The sequence below is a fragment of the Ictalurus furcatus genome, chromosome 5 (assembly GCF_023375685.1).
Source record: "Ictalurus furcatus strain D&B chromosome 5, Billie_1.0, whole genome shotgun sequence".
NCBI lineage: Eukaryota > Metazoa > Chordata > Actinopteri > Siluriformes > Ictaluridae > Ictalurus > Ictalurus furcatus.
The window spans coordinates 1,885,292-1,904,342 of NC_071259.1; the positions used below are offsets into that span (position 1 = coordinate 1,885,292).

The following is a 19,051-nucleotide window of genomic DNA, read 5'->3' on the forward strand; positions in this document are numbered from 1 at the left end:
TCAGTATAGGTGGTGTTGTAACGTGAACGTGCCAGTGTGTGTGTGTGTGTGTGTGTGTGTGTGTGTGTGAGAGAGGTGCGTCTCACCTCTGCTCATCGATCTGGGAGGACCTCTCTTTGGCCGCCTTCTCCCTCAGCGTGGCCTCCTTGACCTCCCGATCTTTCCTCTCCTTCTCCAGCTTCTGCCGCTCTTCATCCAACTTCTTCTTCTCCTCCTGGCGGCGCTTCTCCTCATCTTTCTGAGAGGGGGCGGGGTTTGGACTCGTAAACATCAGGAACACGGTGTTGCACTCGGTACTACACTCTTATTTATTTCTACAATGATATATCGGTTGTACCTCCGCCTGCGCCCAGAAGTTATCCTTGTTGGTCCTCTTGATTTCGGACATCGCGTTGGTCTTCTGATAAACAGAACCCTGCGGGAACGACACGTTTACAGCAGCAATTCAAACACGGCTCACGTGAAGCCAGTCGCGCCCATACGCACGGCTGCACAAAAATACTGGCGCCCCCTTAAGTGAAAGCGGTAGCTATACGGTAGTTATCCCTTAAAAGGTGTGTCCATTATTGTTCCTCTTCTTCTTCTTATTATTATTATTACTTCCCAAAGTCACTATTCCCTACAATTTTACACTTTATACTTACTTCGCATGCAATCTAAGATGAAAGCGTAAAAGATTTCAGCGTGACGACCCCACCCCCTAAAAAATAAGAGGGTGGGGTACACAGCCAAAGGGGGTTGGACTCTGTATAGAACAATATCTATACGGATATCCGTATCGAACAAACAATGAAAAGTTTGATTTAACCGAACGACTAAAACGTATAAATTGCTGGGGGTGCCAATAATTCTGAAAGCGGTATTTTGCGTTATTCAAGAAGAAAATCCGTGTTAAAATAAAAAAAATAATAAAAATTACACGGCACTAGATGCGCGAGCATGAGATATCACAAACGATGAGCCGTTCATTTTCGGGTGGGGTGCCGATAATTCTTGATATGCCGATAAGCGCTCTAAACTTACAGACAAACTACCGTTTGTTCTTAACCGTGAAAGCATACAGCGTGAAGTGAAATCGTTTCAGTTCAGCGTGTTTTTTTTGTCCATATTTAGCCGCCCTGTTCTACACAAGCATCCCGCTATCTTATTCCCGTTCTCTCTTTATCTCCTCCTCCTCAAACTTACTGTCCGTTTAGTCAGAGCCAAGTCTCTCGAGGCGTTTCGGTGGAATTTGCTTCGAATGCCAAATGCTGCTTTAATGCGGTTCTTTGAGCGGGACAGAATGCGAGTGTAGGTGAAGGACAAAGAGTGAAGCAGTCATTTCTACACTCCTTATCCAGCGACGTTCAGATAAGCGTGCTGCGACGAGACAAAGACAAAACGGAATTCTACTGTCAAAACATAAACCCGTTTCCTGGATCTGTGCACTTCTCGGGGGGACATTTTATACATTTCACCCCCCACCCAGCGTCAGTCGTGAAGGGAATTTGTAATGGCTTTTACAGAAAGTGGGATGAACTGAAACCCAGCTGTGGCGAGGGAACGTCAACATCTGTACATATAACTACTACTGAAATATGTCGTTCCCCTGGAACATGTTCGTGTTCGTTCGTGAGTCATACGAGCTTTAATAATCCCACCGTGGACAGACAACAATAATCCTCAGCTTTTTTTTAATTGGCACAGGTATCAGCTGTGATCGCTGGAGCCTGAGGGTTACTAGAGGTGAAAATGCAGGAACTGACATGTGGCATATCTGTAGTGTAAGGAGAAAAATGAGAGAGAGAGGGAGAGCGAGAGAGAGGAGAGAGCGAGAGAGAGAGAGAGAGAGAGAGAGGAGAGAGACTCACCACAGGTCCCTGAGGTCCGGTGTCTCTGAAGCGGTTGGACTCCTGGTGGAAACTGTAATTGGCTCCTGAAGCCTTGGCCACTTTCTGCATGATGGATTCGGGTTCCACGTCCTCCTCTGCGCGAGCATTTATAGTTACGTGTGCTCCCTAAGCAAACACACACACACACACACACACACACACAGTATGCAGCTTTTAAAGTGTGCACAATTATGCAAAAGATCGCAGTTCAAGTCAGGTGACTATGATGGCCCTGTAGAATCTTCCAGGATTCTGCTGCAACCAATCCCTGGTGGGATTTGAGGTACGCTTGGGATCGTTGTCCTGTTGGAAGGTCCGATGACGCCCGAGCTTCAGCTTCCTCACAGACGGCGTGATGTTTTCTCCGAGGATTTCCTGATACTTCACTGAATCCGTCTCGCCTTCCACACGCTGCAGGTTTCCAGTGCCAGAGGATGCAGAGCAGCCCCAGAGCGTCACCGAGCCTCCACCATGCTCGACTGTGGACAGAGTGTTCTTTCTTCATTCTTCTTCCTCCAGACGTACCGCTGATCCATCGTGCTGAAAAGTTCCAGTGTTGTTTCATCGCTCCACAGAACAGAATCCCAAAACTTCTGTGGATTATTGATATGATTCTGAGCGACTTTTCTTTTGTGCTTTCGGGTCAGTAGCGGTGAACGTCTTGGAGTTCTGGCACGGAAACCTTCTGCGTTTAGTACGCGCCTTACTGTGCTCACTGAAACCTCAGCGTCTGTTACACCGAGTCTCGCTGCAGGTCTTTTTCAGCCACTCGAGGGCTTTTCACAACCTGCCTTGAATCATTTTGACTGCACCTGTATCAGTTCTACAGGACGGTGGAGAAATAAAAACGCTGTCGTTGAGAGACAAACAAAACAAAACCCTAAACGTTACACCTCAGGTCTGATATCGTAAGATTAAAATGACCCCCAGGATCTGGAGGTGTGATGTGCTCAGTTCCGGTTCCTCTTTCGTCCAATTCCTCTTTCAAACCTTCTCTATAAAGAGCGTCTTGTGCTTACGATGCGGTTGTTTCACCAGCGTACAGATCGTTGCACGACGTTGCAGTTCTGCTCTGCACGTCTATCGGGAAGAACATTAAAGGCGTGTCGGTGGGTTGTGGTCAGAGACCCGTGGTACTTCCTGTATACTCAGGATGAGGACTAAAACAGGAACATGCTGTTCAAGATGCAGTGGCAGCCCACCACGGTCTAATAACGTGTCCCGCCCAGTTTCATAATGAACCGAGAATATTTTTTTACACTTCTCATAGTGACATGAAAAGATCCGTTTTGCGCCGTTGCTTCAGCAAAGCATCTCTCACTCCAACAATTTCTTCATTTCTGTCAGGAGTATACATCAAACACGCTACATCAAGAGCACTGCTAGTATTAGTTCAAGCTACGGAGAGCTAGCATCTGCCACTTTAAGGTAAAACCTGAGAGTTTCCGTCAAGCCGAGGCTCACTACAAGCTCATTATACGTTTTTAATGCCGGATCACAGAGCTTTCTCACAAAGTTTCTCCTCAAGAAGGTTTACTAAAACCCCACCCCTGGTGTCCTCCTATTGGCTGGCGTAGCTGTGGTGAAGTTTATAACCCGAGCAAGCGTTGGGGTTGTGTCGTGATGTGTGAAACGAAAATAGTTCTCAATAATATCCGTGGCAAGCGGTGCGTTTTCGACGGACGCCGAAAAGTTCCCGTGGAACCCGGTTAAGGCGGATCTCACAAGGAAAAGGTCACGTTACCAAAAAAAAGGAATAAAAGCCGGTGTGAGATAAAACGACGGCGTCCCAGAACATCGCGTCGCCGTTTACGTTCTTACCGAGGTGTAAGCCGAGCCGACAAAACCGATAAGAGCGCCGCTAAGGAGATTAGACCCGAATCAGACGACTACGTATTAGAACCATGGATCCACCCACACACCCATCTGTATAGAAGCCAAGGGAGGAGTCACCTTCAGAAAATTAGCCATGGAGCTAACATGGTTGGCACACAGTCCTTTCCTGGCGTCTTTCACACCCTCGCCAGTCTGAAAACACACAAACGCAAAGCAGTGTTACAGAGGGACAGGAAGTGAACTGCACTTCTAGAACTACGGCGTGAAGATGAAAAGCACTCACCCAGTTGATCAGGACGTATTTAGGGAGGCCGGAGTTGGGGTCTTTGACCCGGCAGAACGCGTACATCACCTTCCCGCTGTTCAATTCCTCCACCAGCTCCTCCAGGCCTCCCTCTAAACACACACACACACACACACACATATATATAGATAAAGACTTTTAGATAAAAAACCTTAAAATCTAAAGCAGATGTTTCCACCTCAAATTCCTGTCTCAAGTTAGGACGAGTTTTGTTAACAGGGCTTGAGATAGCAAAAGCAAGCAAAAAGTTCAGCTACTGCGAGTTTTTAAGCAGAGATGTTCAACTTAAGTCGAGTTTCTGATCTGGAGTCGAGTCGCTGATCTGGAGTCGAGTCGCTGATCTGGAGTCGAGTCACTGATTTGGAGTCGAGTTGCTGATCTGGAGTCGAGTTGCTGATTTCGAGTTGAGTCACTGATTTGGAGTCGAGTTGCTGATTTGGAGTAGAGTCACTGATTTGGAGTCGAGTTGCTGATCTGGAGTCGAGTTGCTGATTTCGAGTTGAGTCACTGATTTGGAGTCAAGTTGCTGATTTGGAGTCGAGTCGCTGATTTGGAGTCGAGTCGCTGATTTGGAGTCGAGTCGCTGATTTGGAGTCGAGTCACTGATTTGGAGTCGAGTTGCTGATTTGGAGTAGAGTCACTGATTTGGAGTCAAGTTTCTGATCTGGAGTCGAGTTGCTGATTTCGAGTCGAGTCACTGATTTGGAGTTGAGTCACGTGTTCACCAAGGTTTGTTGATGGAGTGGCTGGCTGACTCACGTCCCAGCGCGTCCACATGTCTGCGTTACCTTCTGTTTTTTCCTGGTTACGCAGTCGCACTATTTGACCGTGTAGTACTGTACACAGTTACACAAGGTTTTTATTTATAATCGCACTATCCGCTGTCACCAAGATGACGACGGGTTCCCTTCCGAGTCTGGTTCCTCTCAAGGTTTCTTCCTCGTTTTTCCTCACCACCGTCACCTCTGGCTGCTCACTGGGGACAAATTCTGCTGACTAAGTCTAATCATCTTGACTACTTTTGAGCATTTTAACCCTTTAACTACTGGCGCTACCCAGACGCTTCCCAAATAACACTGTCTACCTAAACAAAGGTTCCTCAGGCAGGACGTAGAGGTTATTTGGAGTCATTTCATATACCGCGTGTACAGAATGTCATGGTATAGAGTGTATATAATCATTAACACATGCCTATATCGGGAACACTCACCCCCTTTATCGGCCAGCCGGATATCATTGGTGTTTCCTTCATAGGTGAACAAGGCCCTAGAAAAAAAAAAAAAACAAAAAAAAAAAAACCAGAATGCGGTTAAAGCTTTGCACAATGCCGATCTGATCCAACACAACACTAGTGATAAGGAGAACCACATGATGTTCGTTTTATACACGTTTCCCTGCACTGTGAAAACAACAGACACCTCTCTCATAATGAAAGTCTAAGGTAGTTGCTGAGTATTGTTCTGGCTGGCGGTTTTCCAAATAGCGGAAGCACAGACGTCTGATATAGAAGTAAGAAGTCGTCTCTCTTCATATGCTTTAAAAAAAAAAAAAAAAAAGCAGCTACGGTGCTAACAAGCTAGCCTTCACTAAAAAAAAAAAAAACATTAAAAAAAAAAAAAAAAAAAGGCAGTCCAAGCTAGCTAGCTAGAGCGGTACATTAGCAACACATTTACAAAAGGAACAACAACTCTTTTGTTTTTTTATTTTTTTAAAATTTTTATGAACAAGTATTTACAAATATGTACCAATTACACATGCAAGTGACTCTATAGAGTCCTCTGGTGGACAGGCGCCAACGTGTGTACGTGACACATCAGTCAGGTTCATTCCAGTGGCTGGGAGTCGGTTACGAGGCTCCGCCCCTTTCAGAGATCTCCCAATGGACTAGTCAGACGTACGACCGGGCGATATAAATCGAACTAACATCGATATCGTGGTAAACGATGACTTTTCTGAGATATCGTCGGTACGGCGACGTATTCTCTTTTTTTTTTACGTTTTTAATCATTACAAATTAAACGGTACTGAATTTACGCCGTTGATCAGACATAATTGAAAAAAAATGTTTAAAAAAAGAGGGCAGGTTTCCCATGGGGACTTAAAGCGATCGCCTGGGATATCGCTGTATTACATGAGAGTCAGATACACGGCAGGAGATGACAGAAAAAACCCCAACCCTTCTGAAAAAGAAAACCCAGGGCAGCTCCTGCGCTCGCGTGTTCAGCCAAACAAAGCCGCTTGTGTCCACAGGAAGTCGTGTCAACTTCCTGCCTGGAACCTGGGGGCTGTCGGGGTTTGAGCTAACCAGTGAGACGCTGATGATAAGACTCTAGCGCTCAAGGGCTGCCTTAACGCTATTAAAGTCAGACTCGACTTGTTTTGCTGACTCGGAGGAGTCTAAAAAGTCCCATCATGCACCGTGGGGTGTGGAAACGCTGAGGTTTTTCTCATATCGGAAGCCAGTTAGTAGCGTCACGTGAACACCACACACTGCTGCAGAATCCTGACTGGGCTGTTCAACACACGACGATACAAACACTGAAATGTAAAACTGCCTCGGCACGAGGTAAAACGAGTCGGCAGATAATCTCTACAGCTGACGGCCTTCGTGGAGATGTGTAGGAAACAAATGTAAAAACAGCTTTTTTTTTTTTTTTTTTTTTTTAAACCCAACCACATTATAAACCTTCCTTTTTCTCGTCGAAGCCAGGAAGTCGGTGCTGTTATTTTGGTTTCTGCTTAATCAGCAGCGGGGATGGAAAAGTACAGGCATGGCGAGGACTAAATACGTGTGCTGCAACCAAAATAACAAACTCATACGCTCATAAAATGCGCTCACGACGTCCACACAGAGCCGCCGAATCCTCAAATCCGATTGGTCAGAGAGCGTTGATTAGTTTTCTATAACAGGAGCTCCGACAGTAGCTACAGAGTTACTGCGACACTAACGAGAAGATAATATTAACGCGCTCGTTCTGATTCGTCATCGTTTCTATAGGAACAGCTCCTTCGTAGGGACTTAAACGTACGTAGACTAAACATATTAATGATGATGATAATTTTTTTTAAAAATTGAACATTTATGGAAGGAGTCTCCGGTATCAGCGCTCTGTAACTTTAACGTAAGTAAAGTTTTGTTATTTTTTTTTTAATCTGTTTACGGGGACCGTGTGAACGAGCCGTTTCCACGGAAACGGTAACGCGTCGGAACGAGCGCGTCGATGTAAACCTGGAGGACGAATCGAGTTCTTCGGACCAATCGGAATCCAGGATTCGGCAGCACCGCGGTGGCTGTCGTAGCAGCAGGTCCGGAAAATATTCCGAAACTAAAACTGCTTTTCTTCACCGATTCTTTTCAACGAGTAAAAAAACACGTTCAGAGGAATGAAAACAAAGAGGCACGAGGGCCACGTATTTCACATTTCCACGTCTCAATCTCTCTTTCTTCCTGTCAGTCTCTAGATCTGTCCGTGTCTCTCACTGCCTCTTTCGCTCTCTCTCACCGTCTTGTTCTCTTTTTCTGTGTCTCACTCTCTTTCTATCTACCTGTCTAGCTCTCTGTGTGTCTCTCTCTTTAACTGTCTTGTTCTCCTTTTCTGTGTCTCACTCTCTTTCTATCTACCTGTCTATCTCACTGTGTGTCTCTCTCTCTTTAACTGTCTTGTTCTCTTTTTCTGTGTCTCACTCTCTTTCTATCTACCTGTCTATCTCTCTGTGTGTCTCTCTCACCGTCTTGTTCTCTTTTTCTGTCTCACTCTCTTTCTATCTACCTGTCTATCTCTCTGTGTGTCTCTCTCTTTAACTGTCTTGTTCTCCTTTTCTGTGTCTCACTCTCTTTCTATCTACCTGTCTATCTCACTGTGTGTCTCTCTCTCTTTAACTGTCTTGTTCTCTTTTTCTGTGTCTCACTCTCTTTCTATCTACCTGTCTAGCTCTCTGTGTGTCTCTCTCACCGTCTTGTTCTCTTTTTCTGTCTCACTCTCTTTCTATCTACCTGTCTATCTCTGTATCTCTCTCTTTAACTGTCTTGTTCTCTTTTTCTGTCTCACTCTCTTTCTATCTACCTGTCTATCTCTCTGTATCTCTCTCTTTAACTGTCTTGTTCTCTTTTTCTGTGTCTCACTCTCTTTCTATCTACCTGTCTATCTCTCTGAGAGTGTCTCTCTCTCTTTAACTGTCTTGTTCTCTTTTTCTGTCTCACTCTCTTTCTATCTACCTGTCTATCTCTCTGAGAGTGTCTCTCTCTCTTTAACTGTCTTGTTCTCTTTTTCTGTGTCTCACTCTCTTTCTATCTACCTGTCTATCTCTCTGAGAGTGTCTCTCTCTCTTTAACTGTCTTGTTCTCTTTTTCTGTGTCTCACTCTCTATCTACCTGTCTACCTCTCTGAGAGTGTCTCTCTCTCTTTAACTGTCTTGTTCTCTTTTTCTGTGTCTCACTCTCTTTCTATCTACCTGTCTATCTCTCTGAGTGTGTGTATCTCTCTTTAACTGTCTTGTTCTCTTTTTCTGTGTCTCACTCTCTTTCTATCTACCTGTCTATCTCTCTGAGAGTGTCTCTCTCTCTTTAACTGTCTTGTTCTCTTTTTCTGTGTCTCACTCTCTATCTACCTGTCTACCTCTCTGAGAGTGTCTCTCTCTCTTTAACTGTCTTGTTCTCTTTTTCTGTGTCTCACTCTCTTTCTATCTACCTGTCTATCTCTCTGAGTGTGTGTATCTCTCTTTAACTGTCTTGTTCTCTTTTTCTGTTTCTCACTCTCTTTCTATCTACCTGTCTATCTCTCTGTATCTCTCTCTTTAACTGTCTTGTTCTCTTTTTCTGTGTCTCACTCTCTTTCTATCTACCTGTCTATCTCGGTGTGTGTGTGTGTGTGTGTGTGTGTGTGTCTCTCTCTCTCTCTCTCTTTAACCGTCTCGTTCTCTTTCTTCCTCTTCACCCTTCCGTCTCTCGTTTTATTCTGTTCTCTCTCAAACGACCGTCCTTTCCGTTCCTTTCCAGAGAGTAACGTTACAGAAGTGTGAGGAGAATTCGTCTGGAGTACGGCGGGGTCACGGCCCCCGTGAGAGAACGCCAACATAATTAAACGGGTCGTCTCTAATTACTTTGATTTTCTAGGTCTCACAGGAAACCGTGGTCACTGATACAAGAGAAAGTGTTACTTCCTCATTACCTAATCAGCTCTGTAGGTTATATCAAGAGTTTCAGCACAGACCACACACACACACACACACACACACACACACACACACACAAACGCATGTGTAGGCCAAGCAGGAAGTTGCACTCAGAAAGATAACCCGAAATGGCAACCGTTTGAAATCGACGCTCCGTTGACGGCATTCTGCCGAGCCTGTAGGTGGCGCTACGTCAACAATGGGTACGATCGAAAACAATCGACGATCAAGTCACATAGAGGCAAACTTTCTACAGTACAAAGCGAGTTTGAGGAAATAAGTGTATTTTTTTTCCCCCCTCCTTAAGTTTCGTCATCACCTCTAGCGGTTACGTATTCGAGTATGGCGTCCTCCTATTGGTGGGTTTTAGCTGACACGTTAAAAAAATTCTCAGGCTAACAAAACTCTGCATCACCTCAGCATACGTCATGGACTTCCACAGACAATACGACGTAATGGTGACGCAAACGGACGTCGCGCGGAGGGAGGCGTTTCTCGACAGTTGGCGACCCGAGCCTGTGATCGGTCGTAACAAACAATTTGTTCTCACGCCAAACCATTCTAAGTTATTGCGACGGTTTCGCTAGAATGCTAATCTCGCCGTTTATTTAACGCAGAGTCTCACGTCTCGCCTGCGGCTTATTCTTCTTCCACGTTTATCTCATCTGTAACCCCGGAACAAAATAAGCAGTTCTTCTTCTTCAGCGTTTGTTTAACAGCGCCACCTGCAGTACTGGAGAACACCGATTCTCAAACTTTTTTTTTGGCGTACGCAGAGACCCCTTTAACTGTCAAATGAATTCCACGAGCCTCCGCGGAACGGATTTATTTCATGAACGTTATTTACGTTTATCAAATTATTTCTGGGAGCCACAGAGCGTTCTACTCCCGAACTTCCCACTCACGGAAAACGTCAGGTCTGAGCTGACCCGAGTCTGGTGCTTGGACACCTACATGTTACAGCTTTGAGAAGGTGGCTTGTGATTTCCAGCACTGTAACGAAATGAAAAGAATTAGAAGACCCCCTTCTAGGGACTTCGGGGGAACTAATCCCGTCCGAAAAGGGCTTTCGAAACATTCGGAAATAACGTTTTCTTCCAAAATTTCTTTGGCGGTTTGAAATCGCAAAGGAGTACACAAAAGATTGTTAGCTTGCGAAAGTGGTTTCATCTTCGCGCAACTCTCGCAGATCTTGTCTACGTCATTCGTTAGGCCTTGAATCAGATCGTGGAGTCAACGTCACATTATGCGTTGTGAGAACACCGATCTACACTCACGACCAAAGGACTCTTTTACGACGTTTTTCTGCAACACGAAGTTTGCAACAGCAAAAACAAACAGCATAAAACTGCCTTCAGTGGCAGTGGCTTTTAATCAGTGGGTTTTGTGGCTGCCTTTGGTCGCTGCCCTTAGTGGCTGCCATTAATTGTTGCCCTGTGTGGCTGACACTGGTCGCTGCCCATAGTGGCTGCCTTTGGTCGCTGCCCTTAGTGGCTGCCTTTGGTCGCTGCCCATAGTGGCTGCCTTTGGTCGCTGCCTTAGTGGCTGCCTTTGGTCGCTGCCCTTAGTGGCTGCCATTGGTCGCTGCTCTTAGTGACTGCCATTGGTCGCTGCTCTTAGTGACTGCCTTTGGTCGCTGCCCTTAGTGGCTGCCCTTGGTCGCTGCCCTTAGTGGCTGCCCTTGGTCGCTGCCCTTAGTGGCTGCCCTTGGTCGCTGCCCATAGTGGCTGCCTTTGGTCGCTGCCCATAGTGGCTGCCTTTGGTCGCTGCCCATAGTGGCTGCCTTTGGTCGCTGCCCATAGTGGCTGCCTTTGGTCGCTGCCCTTAGTGGCTGCCTTTGGTCGCTGCCCTTAGTGGCTGCCCTTAGTGGCTGCCCTTGGTCGCTGCCCTTGGTGGCTGCCCTTGGTGGCTGCCCTTAGTGGCTGCCCTTAGTGGCTGCCCTTAGTGGCTGCCCTTGGTGGCTGCCCTTGGTGGCTGCCCGTGGTCGCTGCCCTTAGTGGATGCCTTTTGTTAATGCCTTTAGTCGCTGCCTTTCACAAGGATGAGTGAAAAAACTGTAGTATTTTGGTTCTACACCGCTCTGAAATAAAATGTCCCTCGTTAACTTATATATGAATATCTCGTTAGGTCAGGCCCACAAACTGTATGCGAACTGTGTAATTATATAATTAAACCTACACGCATGCTATGTTAATTTGCTCATTAAAATCATTTCTCCTGACGCACAACTGACATGATTTTCCACGCTGGCAGCAAAAAAAACCTGTAAACCTAAAGAAGCTATAAAGACTGATTCGTGTTCAACTTTCTGTAAAACAAGCTGCCAGTGCATGTGATGGTGCAATGCCTCAACCAATCACCAGTAATCCCTCTAAATTCGAGTAAATCCCAGTCAACAGGAGGCTGTGTTGAAGTCAGAGCACATGGAAATGCAGTCCGTCATGCTGGAGCAGAAAGTGAGTCACTCACATCCATCCATCCATCCATCCATCCATCCATTCACCCATCCATCCATTCACCCATCCATCCATTCACCCATCCATCCATCCATCCACCAATCCATCCATCCATCCATTCACCAATCCATCCATCCATCCATTCACCCATTCATCCATCCATTCACCCATCCATCCATTCACCCATCCATCCATCCATCCATCCACTCACCGATCCATCCATCCATCCATTCACCCATCCATCCATCCATCCATCCACCCAGCTGTAGCTACAGTACTTCCGCCTCCTGCTGCTGCACACATCTTCACCTTCATCTTCATCATCACGCACATTATTCCCTTTCACTTTATAGAAATGTCAGCTAAGCTAAGCATGGATTTATTTTTAGGAAGCAAGGCCTCAAAACATCAGAAAACATCAGAAAACATCTCAGCTCTCCAGCAAAACAACAAAAACACCCAATGATAGGGTGTCCATTAGAGCTACCTTTACTTTAGAACGCAGCTATGACGCGTCACGACGCTTCATTACTCACCAGTTAGTCTCGGATTTCTCATCCACCACCTCTTTATAGGCGGCTGTGAGCGCTGGACCGTTTTTACTCAAGTTCACGGACATTATAAATATAAAAACTAAAAAAATAAACCGAAAGAGAGGTTCCACGCACAGCACAGTGAGACTCGGGCGGTGAGGGAGTTGAGCCACGCCTACCGGAAGCGTAGCGGCGCTTGCGTCATTTTTACGCGCTCGTCGTTTTTATATTCTTCCGCATTTCGCAAAGAATAAAATACTCATACTTAACACTAAAAATACTGCATTTTGAGTCGAAAATTAATAAATAGCCTAATAACAAAACAATAAACATTACGTGTATATATATATATATAACGATAGAAGAAAAATTAAATTTCATTAAAAAAAATAATACAACAAATAATCACAGTGAAGATAAACCTGTAAAATATTTTAGTACAAGAATTTAATGAAACAAGCTACATGTATTAAGTGTGCTATACACAGCTTTCATTTAGATTAATATAATAATAATAATAAACAAAAAAACGGAACGAGATTTTTTTTAAACGATTAAAAAGACATTAATTAAAAAAATAACTTTAGTGTTTTTTTAGTAGTAAAAATCTACAGGTGGTAAAATAAAACTGTTACTTTTCTCTTTACTTATTTATTTTTTTTCCTAAGCCCCACCTTTCACCAAGAAGGCCGCACTGTGATTGGTCAATTCGTCCCTACGCAACATTACAGCTACGGTTAAAAGGGGAAATGGCGCCTCCTAGTGGACATATCCGAATACAATTCTCTTAGTTTCTTCTTGTATCCGAGAAGAAAACTATTTTTTTTTTTTGACAGAAAAGGAAATAAATGTCTGACGTTCATTGACTTATTTTCATATCACGAATCATATGCAAAATAAATAAATAAATAAAGATTTATTTGTACTTTTAAAAATTTTATTAGAATTTTTTTTTTAGGACTATAAAGAAGTCGATGTTTTTTCTTCCTTCCCTCATTGTAAAACGTCATATCCAAAATGTCCTCCTGTTTTCTCCCCTTGCTGATCATTTCACTCACACCCAGACAGACATGTTAGAGGTCACGTCCTGCTTTGAGGAAAAACAAAAATCAAAAATCAATGAGGAGAAAAAAAAATATTTCCATGACACAAAAGATGCTCTAGAAAGTGTCATGTACATATTCACACATTTAGTAGCTTTACTTCTTTCTCAGGTGGCCTAGACGTGTCACACCTTACAGGATGCGGAGTTGTTTAAACTTCAGCGGAATTTACATTTCCTCACATCAGCATGTCATTGTGCGTGCTAGCTGAAACAAGCAGGAAGCTAACGTTAGCCTCAGTGACCAATGATTTATTAAGAGAAAAAGAAAAGGAAAAAAAAAGTTGTCAGTTGTTTAAGAAAAAGAAACAGGCCCAGATTCAGAATGGTCTAAATATAATAATAATAATAATAACAATAAAGTCTTAACACTGTGTTTTCAAATCTTTCAGAAACTGTAAAACGTCATTTAAGTTGTAAAATGGCGTTAGCACACTCACTTCAGTGCAAAGTCTGAAGGCATTAAACATGCTGTGCATACAGTACGTTTTTACTGGGGAAGATGTGTACACTATGTGTATTTATTGATGATTTTTCCGTCAAACTATTCCTTTTTATATATATATATATATCTAATCTAGCGGCTGAAAACGCTCAGAGCTTCGACGATCCGCGCACCAGGACATTCATCCGACATATGAACGAAATCCAGGAGAAAGTATAAAACCCAAAGGAGCTTTATTCGCTAATGAGAACACCTCCGAGGTTAGTTTCAGCCGTTCTGAGAGCTCGAGGAGAACTTCGCTCGGGCTAACACGAGGGTTCGGCGTTAAACGCTTGGCCAGGAGAGGTTAGCATGGCTCAGTGTGAGTATGTGTGTGTGTGTGTGTGTGTGTGTAAATGAGTGTGTGTCTACTGCATCACTCTCCTTCCAAAAGTCTTCAGCGGGTTAAAAAGCAAAACGTGTTACAGTACAGTTCTGGTTGATTGGTTACGGCTAGATTTGACTGACGATGACGATGATGATGATGATGATGATGATGATGAGAGGCGAGAGCATGGAGAAGAAGATCCCTGATACGGTTGTATGAAGAGTGCAAAGTGGGTCCGTACTGATCCGTTCCAGTGCCGATTAGAGGAGCACGTCACGTCACGTCCGGAGTTTAGTAGTGGATCGTGACGACAAATAAATAGCAAATACATACATGAATAAATAAATAAATAAATAAACACATACGTACAACAAAAACAAACTATAAAAACCAGGGCTAGCAATGACGATGTGCAGTCTCGCGAGAACAAAATGTCAAGTTCACTAACTGGGGGGAAAACAAAACAAAACAAAAACAATCCAGACAGAAGCAGCGTTTACAGGATACATTCAGAACCAATCCAAAAACAAAAACAAAAACAACAACAAAAAAAAAGTACAGGATGTTCACCAATGAGTTAACTTCAACATCAACTAGCAACTCAGAAGGCACACTCTTAGAAAACATACAAAGGTTAAATCCAGAACTCTAAACACGCTCACGTGTAAAACTCGAGCAGTTTTGAAGTTTTTAGACGTGCACTATACGATCAAAAAAAGTTTGTGCACCCCTGACCATCACATTATAGTAACCTCCACTCTCTCGGGAAGGTTTCCGATTAGATTTTGGGGCGTGGCCGCGGGGATGCGTGTTCATCCAGCTACGAGAGCGTTCGTGAGATCGGACGCCGATGTCGAGAAGCTCCGATTTCACGTCATCCCGACGATACGTGATGAGGTCAGGACGCTCGAGTTCTTCCAGACTTCACACAGCGTGTTCTTCATGGAGCTCGCTTTGTGCCCAGAGGCGTCATCGTTCTGGAACAGTGTTTGCGTTCCAGTGAAGGGAAATTGGAAATCTACAGCATACGAACGACAACTGCGTGTGTCCGACTTTGTGGTTGGGTGAAGAACCACGTACGGTAACGGTGTGACGGTCAGGTGTCCACATACTTTTGGCTATTGAGTCGAATAGTCTTATTCGATTATCCTGTTAGACTTTCGGAGCCGGTTATTAATCTCAAACCATTAGAGTGCGTTACAGGATGAAACAACTTTACATTAAACGCCCTTCTCACAAAAAAAAAACCCTTCAAACTCTTAACTAAATATCCAAGAGCTCTCCTGAGGAACCGTCTTTTTTTCTAAGAGTGTCTATCGAGTCACAAATCCAGTCGAGGTGTGGCGGGGGATGAATATGGCTTCCTAGACTTACGCTCGGCCCAAACGCGCAGGATTCATTACGGGAAAGAAAGAGTTCACGCCCCAAACCCACAGAAAATCGAAGACCGCGTTCTCATTGGTTCTTTTGGTCGTGTCGTTAATATTCGAATCGCGATGGACGGAACGACGCGACGTTCTCTCTTCCGGAAGGTTTTGACCCACGCGGTTCGTCACGAGACGCGCGTATCCTGCCACGTTTTCGTCGACGCGTCGAACCGAAACCGATCGACGCCGAGCCTCAGGAGTGGAAGGCTTTCAGCTTTGCCCCCCCCCCCCCCCAGACTACCATCAAACATCGCTTTTAAGGTTTCGCACTCGACCAGCCAACATCACAAGGTCTGGAGATCGTGATCACGTAACGACGAGGTATTTAACCCCAGATCATCATCTTCATCATCATCATCATCATCATCATCATCAGGTGGACCTGAGATCAAGAACAGAATGGGTCCTATTCTCAACATAGTGTTCGATTTTGCGGGGAACTCCCCCCACCCCCGCCCCCGCCCCCCGCCCCCCGCCCCTAAAGATTCCAAATCTGCCATTTTGCTTCCCAGACACCGTGTATTCCGGTTCCTGGATCTGATGAGAAGAAAAAAAAACCCCAAGAAAAACAAAAACACCAAATGAAACCAAATATATTTACTAAAATCAACTACGAGTCACTGAGACATGCTGATTCGCAGATGCAGTCTGTTGTACCGGACATGATCGATGCTCTACTGGTCGCTAAACATTGTTCGGAGAAAGCAGGGAGAACAGACCGATTTGTTGGGGAAGATCTCAAGTCCATCGGCGAGCATCGGCTAACCTGATAAACGAAGAAATGAGTCGATTTGACGTGACTAGCTCTCTCGAACGACACCAAACAGGTCTGAGCTACAGGTGAAACTCTTGGTTTTCAGCACGGACCGACGTGTTTTTCAAAGGCAACGTGTAAACGTAACGTAGCGTGGCAGAATCGTACGGGTTCTCCGAATAGGGAAAACGAGCGGGCGCTTCCTAGAGCGAACGAACCGACGGGAGAGTCGAGTGGAAGCTCGACGGTGGGACTAAAACCCGGAGAACCAGCTCACCGACGTTCACCTTCGACTTCCGAGGTACCTCGGGTTTAATAAGCTTTAAAAATGGCTCCGGACGTTACGCACTGCCGCTTTAAATTGTATGCTCGGTTCTGAGGAAAGTTGATGTAGCTTTAAGGGCTCTAAATATTGCATACCGCACCTTTAAAATGTACGATCGGATTTGAGGAAAACTGATGTAGCTTTAAGAGCTCTAAGTATTACATACCGCTGCTTTAAAATGTATGATCGGTTTGGAGGAAAAAGACGTCGCTTTAAGGGCTCTAAAGATTACATACCGCCGCTTTAAAATGTATGATTGGTTTGGAGGAAAATTATGTCGCTTTATGGGCTCTAAAGATTACATACCGCCGCTTTAAAATGTATGATTGGTTTGGAGAAAAAGATGTCACTTTATGGGCCCTAAACATTATATACAGCTGCTTTAAAACGTATGATCGGGTTTGAGGAAAATTATATAGCTTTAAGAGCTCTAAGTATTACATACCGCCGCTTTAAAATGTATGATTGGTTTGGAGGAAAATTATGTCGCTTTATGGGCTCTAAACCTTACATACTGCCGCTTTAAAATGTATGATTGGTTTGGAGGAAAATTATGTCGCTTTATGGGCTCTAAACCTTACATACTGCCGCTTTAAAATGTATGATTGGTTTGGAGGAAAATTATGTCGCTTTATGGGCTCTAAACCTTACATACTGCCGCTTTAAAATGTGGCAGTATTTCAAAATTCGGTTTTGGCAAATTTCTGCCCACCAGCTTTCCCTCATCATGCGACAGCAACCAAGCGGGAAGGGTGAAGCCTAACACGCGCTTCCTCCGAGACACACGGAGCCAGACAACCGCATCTTTTCAAGCTCTATCTGCCCTCTTCTGACACGGTTCAGATCTCGCGCTGCACGTCACACGTCGATTACAACCTCCACGCTCGGTGACTAAGCTAGCGTATAACAACGTTACTTACTAGATTACTACGCTCTCGCTCGGATTCAACACTTCCGCTCTTTAGAATGAAAAAGGGGGAAAACGGAGTTTGTGTATTCACAGTCCTGCTTTAGCTACGGTATTGCTCCGAGAAGTGTTTTTTTAGACAAGTAAACGTGCTGAAATTTTAACGGACAAATGTACAAACGTTGGCCTTGATTCCCTCCCACCCCCTCCCAAAAAACTCCCAACACTCACTTAAACATATACTGCCATAACATGCATATGTGGTTTTAGGGCTATAAAATCAGCGTGAGGTGGTGAACGAGAGAGGATGAGGACTTGGCTTGGGTATTGTACGACTGTTCTTAACCCTGTAATCAGAAATATGGGTTAAAGGCAACATTCACAGGAAAAACAAACAAACAAACAAACAAAGAAAACCACTTCAGGAAATAAAACGCAAGTTGTCCTTGTTATACCGAGTCGCTTCTCACGTACGCACGTTTCTACCGTACACACTCAAGACGTGTAACAAAACACGGTCGCGTCGCGTCGTACGGAACCTGTGCGTCCCATTTAATCCGTTCCGGAATCATTCAAACAGTCGCTTTAACGCAAATTCAACATCCGCATGGAGTGTGTTTACATGCAAGCTCACAATACGATGGCGTATCGTTTTTCTGGCCTGGAAATTTTTAGCCCCGCCCCGTGCTGCTTAGTAGATGGAGTTGGTCAGGAACGAACATAAAAGCTTGTGTGTATTATTACGATTTGCAAATTGCAAAGAGACAGCAGAGCACTTGAAGATTTACAGACGATACATTTAAAGCTTCGGATTGCGTTTTTCTGGCCCAGAAATGATCTCCTCCTATCAGTTCAGACAGAAGTATTGTTAAAACGCAACTCGGAAGGCGTGTAGGTTTAGTGGCACGGAGCGTCTGTCGGGGTTCCTCTCACTGGCAGCGGAGGGCTCTAAAACATTACATAATGCTGCTTTAAAATGCATGATCGGTTTTGAGGAAAATTGATGTAGCTTTAAGGGTTCTAAACATTACATACTGCCACTTTAAAATGTATGATTGGTTTTGAAGAAAATTATACAACTTTAAGGGTTCTAAACATTGCATACTGCCACTTTAAAACACATGATTGGCTTTGAGGAAAATTGATGTAGCTTTAAGGGTTCTAAACATTACATACTGCCTCTTTAAAATGTATGATTGGCTTTGAGGAAAATTGATGTAGCTTTAACGGTTCTAAACATTACATACTGCCACTTTAAAATGCATGATCGGTTCTGAGGAAAATTGATGTAGCTTTAAGGGTTCTAAACATTGCATACTGCCTCTTTAAAATGTATGATCGGATTTGAGGAAAATTTTCACACCCCATTACACGTGCTTCCTCCGCGACACACGGAGCCAAACAACCGCATCTTTTCAAGCTCTATCTGCCCTCTTCCCCATACATGTCCTCACAGACGCCCACAATTGGCTGCATCACTGTGATTGATAGAGGAGCGAGAGAGAGTAAACCCCTCCCAAGCCTTCGGGATTCGAACTCGCGAATGTTTCAC

The 19,051-nt window shown here is 44.4% G+C and overlaps 1 protein-coding gene across 3 annotated transcripts in view; it reads right to left on the reverse strand.

Annotated features, from left to right (window-relative positions):
- Window positions 1–12,360, reverse strand: part of dbnlb (drebrin-like b) — a 20,648-nt gene extending 8,288 nt beyond the window's left edge. For 2 of the 3 annotated variants that reach the window (XM_053624097.1, XM_053624096.1), the window contains exons 1-7: window positions 12,176–12,360; window positions 5,222–5,277; window positions 3,991–4,103; window positions 3,825–3,899; window positions 1,851–1,997; window positions 338–415; window positions 87–238 (exon numbers count right to left, since the gene is read on the reverse strand). In XM_053624097.1, coding sequence (XP_053480072.1) covers window positions 87–238; window positions 338–415; window positions 1,851–1,997; window positions 3,825–3,899; window positions 3,991–4,103; window positions 5,222–5,277; window positions 12,176–12,258 — 704 coding nt within the window. In that variant the 5' untranslated portion in view covers window positions 12,259–12,360. The remainder of the gene's footprint in view (window positions 1–86; window positions 239–337; window positions 416–1,850; window positions 1,998–3,824; window positions 3,900–3,990; window positions 4,104–5,221; window positions 5,278–12,175) is intronic. The other variant, XM_053624098.1, reaches the window with a different exon arrangement.
- Between the last annotated feature and the right edge of the window lie 6,691 nt (window positions 12,361–19,051).